The sequence below is a fragment of the Columba livia genome, chromosome 2 (genome assembly GCF_036013475.1).
Source record: "Columba livia isolate bColLiv1 breed racing homer chromosome 2, bColLiv1.pat.W.v2, whole genome shotgun sequence".
In the NCBI taxonomy this organism is placed as follows: domain Eukaryota; kingdom Metazoa; phylum Chordata; class Aves; order Columbiformes; family Columbidae; genus Columba; species Columba livia.
The window spans coordinates 68,892,266-68,904,716 of record NC_088603.1 but is presented as its reverse complement, the minus strand read 5'-3'; the positions used below and the strand labels follow the sequence as shown (position 1 = coordinate 68,904,716).

Genomic DNA, 12,451 nt, shown 5'->3' with positions numbered 1-12,451 from the left:
GCAGATGGTACACTCATCTTCAGAAAGGGCAAGAAGGGCAGTCTAGGGAAATACAGAACAATCATGGAGTGAACAATCTTGGAAGTAATTTCTAGGCACAGAAAGAGAAGGTGGTGATTTGGAACAGCCAGCATGGATTTTCAAGGGTGAATCGCGCCGGATCAACTAATTGCCTCCTGTGCTGAGATGACTTCATCTGTTGGTGACAGGAAAGCAGGGAATGCTGTCTACCTTGAGTTTAGCAAGGCTTTCCATGTCATCTCCCACAGAATCCTTGTATGCAATTTCAGATGGTCCAGTCTAGATAAGCACAAAAATGGCTGGACCATTGGTCAAAAGGGTTCCTGCTCTGTTTGGAGGCTGGTTACAGTGGAGTCCCTTGGGAGTCTGTCCTGTCTGATACCTTTATCAATGACCTGGAGGAAGAGAGAGGATGCAGTACTATCAGGTCTGTGGACTGATGATTCTAAACAGGTGGTGTAGTTGATGTGCTTGAGATAAGGCCTGCCACTCTGAGAGATTTACACTTGCTGGAGGACTAGGCCAATAAGAACCTCATGAAAAGCAGTGAGGACAAATAGAGAGTGCTTCATCTGAGATGAACTAACCCCCTTCATACATGAGTGGCTTGGTAGCAGCTCTGCTGAAAAGGACATGGGGAGGTCTGGGGCCTCAGAGGAGTCAGTGGTGAACTCTGGCAGCAGTTAAAGTCCATCAGACTGTATCAACAGAAGTACACATGGCAGATCAAGGGAACTGATTATTCCCTTTCACTCAGCACTCATTAGACCACAGCTGGCATAGTGGATCCAGTCTGGAGTCTCCCAACGCATGAAAGCTGTTTATAAACTTGGATGTCTGCACTGGAGGGCCAGCAGCATGGCTGGAGGTTGAAGCACAAGACTTGTGAGGAGAGGCTGAGGCACTGGGGTTTGTTGAGCCTATGGAAGAGAACAGCAACTTTCCAGTTCTTAAGAGGAGGTTAGTGAGAAGATAGGGCTGGGCTTTCTGCCAAACAATGAGAAACGAAGGTGATAAATGAACAGTGGAGGCTCTGGCTGAATAGAGGGAGGGGGTGAGGAAAAGACACTATGGGTATAATTAGTTAGTGGAGTGGATTACTCAGAGGGGTTGTGCAGCCTGTACATGGAGGATTTTAAGATGTTCCTCCATGTAATACAGTTCATATCAGTCTATGTATTTAAAGTCAGTGCATATGCTGCCATTCACCCCACAGATGAAGAAAATCCCCCAAAAAGTTGCCCCCCTAGTTTTATCTAAACAAGATCTAAGACAATTTGAGCAAGAACATCAGTAGACGGGATGAGACAATATTTTTTATTGTTTTAATACAAGTGAATAGATTAGGAGATCTGAAATGTTGTAAAGCAATATACATACTGAATAAATAATATGCACAGGAGAGTCTTGTCTACATTATAACACTGGCTAGTATTCCAAATACTTAAAATAAATCCAGTGACATTAGATAAAGTCCATAAAAATGCTATCCTGTCTTCCCTTGTATGAAATTGTTCAAGTATAAAAAAATCCAATACAGTGTAAAATATTAAATTCCATTTCGGTCAAGAATAAAAATTGCAAGTATTGTAGTTTCACAGGACAATGTAAAGCAGCATTTTCTAGCAAAGGGAAAAATAGTCAGTCTGCATACGGAAGAGTGAGAAAACGGCACTAATGTATTTGAGAGCTCTATAGGAAAAACTAGTAGAGGGAAAAAGAACGAACTAGCAATATTTTATGTAAAAACCTAAAAAAGTGTTAATTTAAGAGTACCCTCATACAGTGCACATACTGAATTTAAATAAATCCAAGTCAACATCCTTAGTTAATTAGGTTAATATTTAATATGCTACATCTAAGCCTACTAAATAATTTATGCCATGAGATGAATACATAATTTTACAGTGTCACATCTAAAGTCGCTTTCTTTAGAGCGCAGCATAGTAAAACTTTCAAAATAAATATTTCTTTTTAAATAGCATAACAATTAAGGCACAGTATAAATCACATACCATTAACCCTTCAAGAACTGCAGTCTTGGTAACAAAAGTCGCCTCATGTACTGTATGTTTGCTAATAAATATTTTAAATACAATCCTGAAATAGATATTAAAATTGTACAAATGCTTTCAGAAAAGAAAATTCCCTTAAAACAGTTCTTAAAGGTTTTAATTCATTAAGCTTCTTCCTGCCTTTATTCACAAGTTACGAATAGATGCAATAAATAGAAAGAGAAGGCTGTTGTAGTAAAGGGCTGATCCTATTTTAGAATCAGAATAGCTGACACCAGCAGTTAAAGTTTCCCAAAAGTGAAACAGGATGGGGCGAGGGATTAGGATGTGACAAGCTCATCACATGAGCACGAGTGATGTATTCTGTCCAGAACTGTCTGTGTTATTGTCTCTACAGCTGTTGCACCCTTACTTCCACATCACTTGCTCCATAGTTCCACTCATCCAGAGGACAGAGAAGAAAATAACTTTGGTGCCTGTCCGCCATCTTACTAGCCGACCATCTTCCTTGGGTTGTTCGATGCCCGTCGGCGAGACAGTGAGAAGGTACTATCTCACAGAGACAACTTCTGAGAGCTAGGAAGGACAATCAGTGCTTTAAGCTTGTTTCCTCTTAACATGGATCAAGATTACATATTGCTCACTCAGTTTTTTTCCCTGGTTCAAACTTTTCAAAATACCATTTTCTTACTTTAAAAAGGCAGTTTTGCTTCCCTGATACTGTAAAAAGGACACCTTTGCTTTTTTTGGTTCTTGTTTGCTTGCTTGAAAATATGAAGTCCCATTGCTGCTGCTGCCACTCTTTCATGACAGTACAGTATTTTTTAACCCATTTTCTTCTGGCTTGATACTTGAATCTAGACATGCTGCACTACCCCTCCCCTCTACCGACACAATTTGGATGCATATTGTATGAAGACAGTGGAACAAAACAAAAAAAATCTTTAGTTTTGCAATAGCATCGCTTTCCTTAAAGCTCCTTAGTGAATATCAATTGTCTCTGATTAACTACTTATAACTGGAAGGCTGAAAAGAGGAAGAGAAAGAAAGGGCTTCTTCCCTCGGGAGTCTGTCCATCTGCTATTGCATTCGGTCCGTCTGCAGCTGCTGGGGCTGGTACTGGCCAAAGGCGGCGGCGGCGGCAGCGGCGGCGGCCGTCCCCGGGGCGGCTGCGGCAATGGGCTGCTGCACCGCGTAGCCGTAGCCCCCCGCTGCCACGTAGCCGGCAGCGGCAGCCGGTGAGGCGGCGTACGGGTACTGCTCGTAGGCGGCGGCGGCGGCAGCGGCCGAGTATTGGGCGTAGGCAGCTCCGGTGTAATCAATGTAGGGAGTGGTGGAAGCAGCGGCTGCTGCGGGCTGAACGTGGGGAATGACCACTCCGGGCTGGACAAAAGCCTGTGGATAGACATAGTGAGCGGGTATCCTGTTGAAAGATGGGAGAGGGAGTTACAGTCGGGACACGAGTCGGGCGCCTAAGCGTCATATCCATACTCCAAACTAAAACGAATTTAGTTGTTGTTATGTGCATAGGGTTGCCACAATAACGAGGCTGAACGGACCAATTAGTCAGCTCGCTGGCCCAAAGAGAAGCATCACTCCAAAGCACAGCATTATAGCCCAGTTAAATTGGAGTGCTTAATGTTGCTTGAAGATATTACATTTAATGCTATTAAAATCTTCAGAAGGACCAGGATTACTGATGTCAGTTTTAAGACAACTCTAAAGGAGTAAACTTGATTATTCCATCTGGAAAACCACGGTATCTGTTTTTCAAAACACCTGTAAGTAATTTTTATTACTCCGCTTCTCGCTCAACTACTCGACTCTTAGTAAAATTATTTCCTGCAATACTTCTATTATTAGTAACTGAGCAGTTTGACAGCATCACTATAATGAGTTTGACAATAGCCAATAAGGTAACAAAATGGTTGAACCCTGACTTCATGTAAAGTCTTCTTGGGCCAGGGAGGGAAAGTGTGTATTGTGGCAACCCTACTTAAGTTGCTATGCAGACTCAGCACACATTAATTTCTCTGCAACCTCAGTCACCCTTATTAAAAATAAGGAAAAAAAAAACCAACACAGGCGACAAAGAAGTTTAAATAAAGTTCACAAGTGTGGTAAACACAGCAAGAATCACACTTTCCAAACGAACGATAGTGCAGCTCACTCCGTCACAAGAGGCCATTGAGGGGAAGCTACATAGATGCTATTAAAATCCATAACAGTGACTCCTAAGTACATGTGCATCACACTTTTGTAAAGTTTGTAAGGACACAAGGGTCAAACCTGTTTGATTATGAGGCCACTGATGTCTTGTTTTGTGCCAGCTTGTTTATTTCTATGCAAGACATACAGCATAGAGTTTTTTGGGAGATGGGCATAGGATTAAGTCTAAACAGATCTGGTGCTGAACAAAAGCAAAAAAGCACATTTACAGCTTAAGAAATAACCATTCTGAACAGATCAGTACATGCTTTCCCATCTTCTACAAGTCACCAAACTTGCCTCCTTGGCTTTTTTACTTAGTCCTTCAGTTTTGAAAATTGGTCATATCATTGTCTTAGCACACAAGTGTACACACAAGTTCATCTCATTGTTGTATTTTATCATATAATATTATTTTTAAAATAATATACTCAATATAATTATTGTTTCATAACCTTGTCTTTCATCTGGATTTCTCAGAGAAGTCCTTCACATACGCAACTCTTTTCCGGTCAGTCAGTCTTTATAAATCCAGAAAAAACTGCTCATGCAGATTTTCTACTATTTCATACTGAACTTTACTTTTACAGACAGCTCTAAAGACTGCGCCAACCTTTTAGCACACTGTAAGCACAGATGCAAATTGCAACGGTAAAAACGGTCTCTTCTCTCCAAATTCAAGATTTAATGGAAAGGGGACTTTTTTTGTTTGTTTCGTTTTTAAAATAACTTCAAGATTTACTTAAGTGGTCAACAAGTAAACATTTCAATCAGAAGGGACACTGTCAACTAGATTAATAGCAAAACATAGTTTAAAATAAGTGATAGTCAGGCTTTGGAACAGCCTAGGTTTCTTTTTAAGAAAAAAGAGCTCAGTTGATTGAATAGGAATATTAGCAGAGAGAAATGTTCAGTTGCCATGTTTAAGACGTGAACACCACAATCATAAAAACCCAACATGTCAATGAAATACATTTCCTACTGTATAAAAGAAGAAATAAGAAAAAAAAGTGACAAATAGGGATTGGGAAGGGAAAGAAAACATAAACCAAAACTGTAAGTTGGGTTTTTAAACACTCACCTAATTTACGAAGTGATTAGCCAGAAGTGCATTTGAAGCATACTTAACCTGGCTCTGTGCATTTAAATTCACATCATTACCTGAGCTCTCCATACAAAATGGATGAGCATAAACAATCAAGTACAATCCTAATAAATATACCACAATTTTTAAGTGTAAAGAAAGAGGTATAAAACCAAGAGAGCTTCTTCTGTGTCACTAAGAGTCCATTTAACACCACATCGAAGGAATCTTTACATACAGCATTTGTGAAGGAGGGTCATTCTAACACAAGAGACAGCAAGCAAGCTTATCTAGATGCTTTTGTTGACTTGAACTGATATTACTAAGATTTTCTGAAGACATTAGGACATTTGGCCATATCCTTGAACAAGACAGAAAGATACATGTGCTCCCACTTATACTCTTGTGACTTGTTTTATTTAAGCCAAGAAACTAACAGGTGGTGAAGTTATGAAACATTATCTGTTTGCCACATCTTACCCTACAATAAACATAAAGCCTGTGCAGGCTCCTCACCGCCATGCCATTTCTCACATAATGATTGACAGCATAAGCTGCAGTGGGGCTATTTTTGATCATCTGTCATGCTACAACTGTTTTGAGTCGAGTAAAATGGCTTTATATGGCCAAAGTGAATTTCTACCTACTGCAGAGGCCAGCACATGCAGGTCTCAGCCATTCAGAACCCAAGTGCTTTTAATGCTCTGGCAGGTCAAAAGCTGAAAAAGCAATTCCCAGTTATGCTAAATATCCTTAATTTTAAATAAAAGCTGCTGCTTTACTTTTGAGAGTAAGAGTGTGAGAATTATAGATAGTTTAAGCTTTCTTTCCTGGCAGTAGTTTTTATTTTGGAACATGTATTTATTGTTTTACAATTCTGCAATAACGAAAAAGGGAAGCCACATTTAACTTCAGCAGTAACTGTAGCTTTGGGATATTCAAAATTGAATGACAGACACTCCTGCCATGTGCCATAAGGCCTTCACTGTTGTTGTAACAGAAGGCTTGTGTTTAACTAAGACCCCCAAAATAATCCTATAAGCAGTAATAAAGTGAAAACTCATTGTTTCAAAGGAAATAATTTTGTGGGCTAATGCGGAGAGCTGTGGTGTATAGAAATTCAGCGGTAGTAGCACATCACTGACTTTCAACATTAAATACTTGTGAAAGTAGATATCTAACTTTGAACTAAATGTTTTGCTTTGGCCCTTGCATGGCATCATCTGGTTTTGTAAGAGTAAAGAGTACATTTTCACCAATGCACAGCTTTCCTTATAGCAGCAATAGATTACATAAACATCAGGACAGGACATACGAAACCCTTAAAATGCTTCCTTTTAAATTTGTGCCTTCTCTCTTAAGAAAGACAGAATTGCCTAACTCTTGGAAGATAATACCACGCAGGTAGTTATTAGCTAACCATTTGATAATGAACTTAACGGCTTTGGATTTAACTCAGGTCTTACTGAAAACAGGGGGTCTGTTCTCATTTTGACCAGGTACAAGTTCGGAAAACAAAGGAAAAAAAAATCTCTCTCCAACAGAACTGAGTCATATCCTGCACCAGTGCCTCTGTAGAACCCCATATTTTCCCATCAATATTAAAGTAAAAATGGCATAAGCAAAACAAGAAAATCTATCTTAGGAGGCAAAGTCATCTTCACCGTCCATAAATTCCTATTGAATTCAGAGACAGTATTTTAATAAACAATCCTGAAAACAGGACTGTATACATAACCAGTCCTGTGATCAAACAGCTTTCTACAAAACACACCCACAGTAAGATAGATGCTGAATGTAAAGAACAGGGAGAAATGTTATTTGGTGGATGAATTGATCTCTGCGGCACTGAATAAAGGAGAATTCCCAGCATTTTAAATGCTACATGCTTTGAAGCTAATCTAGTTGCTGGCTCCCTCCACCACAATAATGTTGTACATAATTCAGAATATTGTACTTCTGCATCTTCTCAGTAGAAGTAATGTAGCATGATCAAATAGTTTTTAGTTTCTTGTTTGATAGGTGAGGAACCATACCAAAACACTGCTGACCATACCAGAATATGGCAGCACCTCACTAATTTGCATGCTGGTAGAAAAAAACAAAGCCAAAAGAACAATACAAAACATTTAGAGGTTTTGTGTATGGATTAGTAGAGTATTGATAGTGAATCACCACTACAACCCATTTTACATAGGATATTAGTAAAGTGTGCTTTTTAGAAGTGCTACTGCACAGGAGAAAGAAAGGCTTTAAGGTGACCATGTATTTCAGAGCTATCCATGTAACATCCTCTAAGAGTGAACCCTCAAATAAAACCAGATTCAAGTAAGCACTGAAACAACCACCCTTATTGTAAAGGAATACAGTGAATGACGATGTTCATTCATGCTAGTGTATGCTGTTCTTAATCTTAACTACATTCTTTAGAAAAGGTACAGGTCACCCGGAATTTGGAAGATTAGTAACCTCCTTTGCACCTAGCAAAAGTAAGGCAAAGGATTAGAAATGACTAATTTCATGTACACATGGCCCTGCAACCAGCATTCCTTTACTTCAGATTTCTATACATTGCAATAGAAATAAACCTTATTCAGCCTGCTGCAAGAATTTCCCTGACCTAAACACGATTCACATCATCTATTGTTGGCTCCAGGTAAGAAAAGCAAGAAAGAGCCCTACATCTGCACAGTCCTTTTAGCAACCGATCGCCACAGGTTCTCCTTTTCTGTAGCGCTCAGCAAATGCTCGGTCTCTCCAGGGCTGATCCCCAGGCAGTTCACTGGTTCCTCTCTGCAACAAGTGCTACAGCAGCTCTGGAGACAATGCGCTCCTCCTGCCTACCCTAGCACAGGCATCGTAAACTGATCACTGCAGATACACTGTCCTCTCCTCACACTTCACAGAAACTGAAGAAAAAACCACAGTAGAGGATAATCATAAGAAAGGAAAAAAAAAAAAAAGACAAAAAGTTTTCCGCAACCTCCCCACAGGTCTCAGAAGAATCAACATTCTCTTTTTTAGAAGTACATAAAGTTTCTAGGAAGACTTTCTCCTACAATTTTGAGGACAGGACCTGTTTCCTACTGCTTTGACAAATCAAACTACTGAGAAGCTATCATTGCTTAATGAATATGTTCTAAAGCTATTCTAGTCGAATAAACAGAATACATTTGTGACACATTTTCCCTACTTTATTGTTAGCTTACTCATTAATTAGCAAAATGCATTATTTTGCAATGAGTTTCTCAGTCAGGGTGCATTAGTGAAGTGACACTGTATGGAAAGTTTAAAGCAGACTTCACCTCCTAATTATATGCCTATAAGAAGCAAGAGTTAGATCTACTTAGGAACAGTATACTCAAGTAGAGGAGAAACGCGCTACATATTAAAGACAGCTTGAAGAAAAAAATATCTCAAATTAGAAAGCCCAAATGGACGCACATTGTTAATAAGGAGCTCCACACCCCTCCCAAGAACAAACCCCCCCCCAAAATTATGAACATGCAAGCAATACATTGATTTACTTAAAAATCAAGAAGTCACACAATTTAGCACTCACTACAAAATATGGTTAAAAAAGTCACAGGCTACAGCTTTAAAGCAAGGAAAAAAAAAAAGGCCCTTTGCTCCCCATGGCAAAGTCACTCCTCAACAACAAGAAACAAAATAAAAAAGACCACCCCAAAAAACTTTCACTACAGCTTTTTCAATTAAATAAAAGCACACAGTTTAGCTATAAACACCACTTCATTACTGTAATAAATAAATAAAAAAAGCACACGGAGGTCTATTGACTATATGAAAAAAACATACATGCATCGTTAATCACCATTTTAGCTTGTTTGTGTTTGAGTCTACTGGTTACAGTTTAATTCCAAACAGAACTATTCCACCTCTTATCATCATATCCTTCTGATCAGTTATCTTAACTGTAAACGATCCCTGTCAGATTAGAAAGAGATAAATAACATTGAGTCAAGCTGAAAAAAGAGAAATGGGGCACAGCAATCTTGCATCAAGTCATACCTCCTTGTTTTATCATAGGGTCATACGGGACTGGGCTGCTTAGGTGGAAGGGACACGTCCCACACAACTTGACTCAGCTGCGGCATTTAGAACATGACCAACAAGGTGAGCGGATTTACAGGTATACATTTATAAGTCTGAGAACTTTATGAGTTTATAAGGTTGCTACTGCAAGAGGCCTTCAAGGATCATGCTTTTCCTTTCCTTTTTTTTTTTAAAAAAAAGAAGATCTTTCCTCCCCTGTTTGAAGTCCCATTGAACAGACTTACCCAAAAGGCCTCTGTATGAGAGCTGGATGAAGCTGCTGGACACCAAAGGCAAAACCTACCAACAAAAACACATCACATTCTCTGTATGGGTGTTCTTTTGGCCACTTATTTACACTATTGATACACACGCACACAAATGCAGAGTAATAGCCTTCACCAACAGCCTCCAGTGACCGTGTCTGAAAGGCTGCAGAACCACAAATTGGAAAGCAAAATGCATCAATCCATATATACACACACACCCCCCTACATGCACACAGAACTGAAGACTTAAGCACACACTTTTCTAGAGATGTTTAGAAGAACGACTTTTTCTAAACATCTAGCACAAAGTTTTCGTTCACATTTTATTTTGTGCTCCGTTCTGGTTCTCTAACTGTAGCCTCTGAAGGATTATGTAGTATTTTCTATTCAGCGTATCTGTCTACTTTCTACAGACTTAAATTTGAGCCATCTCTACTCACAAGGACTTAGCATGGAGGTCAAATCCTAACTCACTTCTGTTCCTCAAGCACCCAAATGTAAGTTCTTTCCTTGGTGGGCTCTTAATTACTTGCACAAATATTCCTCAGGCCAAGGACATGGGAATTCAGAGCAGCCTCCTTCAGAGCACAAATGTGCACATACTGTCCTCCTGTCTCTCTTGCTACAAAGCAGGAGTTTGGGAAGTGGCTGGGACATCAGATTGGCTCAGATGTGGTCTTAGGAAGAGCCATTTCATTTTAAAGTCTGCATAATCATTCCCATCTGTTTGAGGAGTTTGCATTACGATACTGTTTGTATTAATAAGACCGCACACATTGGAAGCGATTCATTCCTAGTCCAGTCTTTCCCTGCAACGATACTGTAAATGGTCAGCGCCACCACGTTCCCAGCAGTGGGAATAACCAATGAAGTGTCTGAACTGTGGAAGTTTTCCTGGGGAACTTCATGTATTTTATTCCTGACTGCTTTTGGTTTTTAAATGAGGCACGTGTATAAAATAGCCATAAAGTTACTACATACTGCGTTTAAAAAAAATCAAACCCAAAGCACGCCCCAAGAGTGAGTGTACTCTAGGCAAGTGCAGGACAGCACTACCTTTTCCAAAGTTTTACTCTCTTCAGAAGCCTAACGTACAGAGAGAAGAGCTGTTCAGGGCCCCTTCCTCACCTGGCTGCATTATCCGCGGCTTGGCACCCAGGTACGCCAGGTTCACGTTGGCTTTCCTGCCATCGATGATGGGGTTGGGGTCTTTACAAGCCCTTTCAGCAGCAGCTCTGTCAGCCATGGTGACCTTAACGGGCAATGCGGCGCATTAGATCCCTTCCCGCGGCCAAGGAGAAGCCTCTCGCCCACGGCAGCGACCCGGCCGCCCCCCTGGTAGGGGGGACAACCTGGGCGGCGAGGGGGCCCCCACTCCGACCTCCGCTCGCCGAGCGGAGCGCAGCCGGGAGCCGCGGCCGGCGCAGGGCGGAGGGCGCGGGCCGAGCTCCGCCGCCGCCAGATAAACCCCCGGCGCGGCCGTATCAGGCAGCAACAGGCGCGCTGGCGAGAAACTGGACAATTCCCCTCTCAATCTCCTTTTTCAGCATCCCCCCCTCCCGCCTCTCTCCAAACTCACCAGCAGGGAGAGGGGAAAAAAAAAAGGAGAAAAGGCAAAAAGTCAAACGCCCGACACCCCGTCCCGTCCCCCGAGCCTGGGGTTGCCCGACTCCTGACGGCGGCCCCCGCCGAAGCTTCCCCGGGACGCCCCCGGAGCCGTCCACCTGCCCCCTCGCCGGCCTCCCTCCCTGGCCCCCCGCGGCTCCCCCCGCCCCGCGCACTTACAAAGCCGTATCCCCGGGACTTGCCCGTCTGCCGGTCGGTGATGACCACCGCCTCCTCGATGTCCCCGAAGACCTCGAAGTACTTGCGCAGGCTGGAGTCGGTGGTGTGGTAGGGCAAGCCCCCGACGAAGATCTTGGTGTAAGTGGTGTCCTTCTGCGTCGTGTGCATCTTCCGCCCGGCCCTGAGCGCCGCGCCGCGCTCTGCACCCACGCGTGGCCGCCGGGGCGTGCGGGTCCTGGGCGGCGAGACCCGCTTCCAGAGTCAGCCCCGCTCTCTTTTTCTACTTGATTCTTTTTTTTTTTTCTCCTCTCTTTCCCTCCCGTCTCCCCCCGCCACCCAGTTACAATGCAATTCCCCTGCGCCTTTGCAAACCCAGCTTCCTCCTCTTTCAAGAGCGGAGCCCCGCAGCCTCCGGAGGTTTTGAGGTAGGTACCGGCAAAAAGAAAAGGGGAGGCCGGGCAGCAGCCAGCCTGGCGGCCGTAGCGCTGGATACGAGCAGAAGCAGCAGCTGGAAGAGGAGCACAGGGCCTGAGCGCTAACAACTGAGTGGCCTCCCCCTCCTAAAAGCCACCGGGTCGGGCACTCTCGGTTCCTCCCCCTCCTCCTACTCGCAGGGGCGGGGACGGCGGCGGGGCGGACCCCGCGCTCGGCCGCGGCCCAGCGGGGGCTGTCACACAGCTGTTGGCAACAGCTGGATGCCCCTCCGTGCGGCGGGAGCCGGCCCTTGGAGCCGCCAGACGAAGGGGCTGCCTCAGAAGTGCCCCGCGGGGAGGCTCGGTGCCCTCCCGGGCACGTTTGCCCCGGGTTTGTGCAATTGGGAAGCGCCGGGAGGCTAGGTCCGATGGGGTCACCGCTGCTCCGCCAGCCGGAGAGCCCCAGGGAAGAGCCGGGTCACTGGGAGCTGGCAGTCCTCGAACGTTCCGATCCCGCCCTGAAGGCTTGTGGGGAAACCCCTGCCACCCACACTTAGGTCTCTCCCCAGTCTAGCCAAGCTGCGGTACCGCAGCACTTCCATT

At 43.4% G+C, this 12,451-nt stretch overlaps 1 protein-coding gene across 1 annotated transcript; it reads right to left on the bottom strand.

Annotated features, from left to right (window-relative positions):
* Positions 1 to 1,324: 1,324 nt before the first annotated feature.
* RBM24 (RNA binding motif protein 24) lies at positions 1,325 to 12,025 on the bottom strand. The gene is made up of 4 exons (XM_065052395.1): positions 11,436 to 12,025; positions 10,779 to 10,902; positions 9,627 to 9,681; positions 1,325 to 3,459 (listed from the first exon to the last, which is right to left on the bottom strand). The coding sequence occupies exons 1-4, from the start codon at positions 11,601 to 11,603 to the stop codon at positions 3,117 to 3,119; spliced, it is 690 nt and encodes a 229-aa protein (XP_064908467.1). The 5' UTR covers positions 11,604 to 12,025; the 3' UTR covers positions 1,325 to 3,116.
* Positions 12,026 to 12,451: the final 426 nt, after the last annotated feature.

Coding starts and splice junctions, on each gene's coding strand:
- RBM24 (XM_065052395.1), bottom strand. CDS start 11,603: ATGCACACGACGCAGAAGGACACCACTTACACCAAGATCTTCGTCGGG. Junction 10,903..11,435: donor AGTCCCGGGGATACGGCTTT/GTAAGTGCGCGG, acceptor TTGCCCGTTAAG/GTCACCATGGCTGACAGAGC. Junction 9,682..10,778: donor GCCGCGGATAATGCAGCCAG/GTGAGGAAGGGG, acceptor TTTTGTTGGTAG/GTTTTGCCTTTGGTGTCCAG.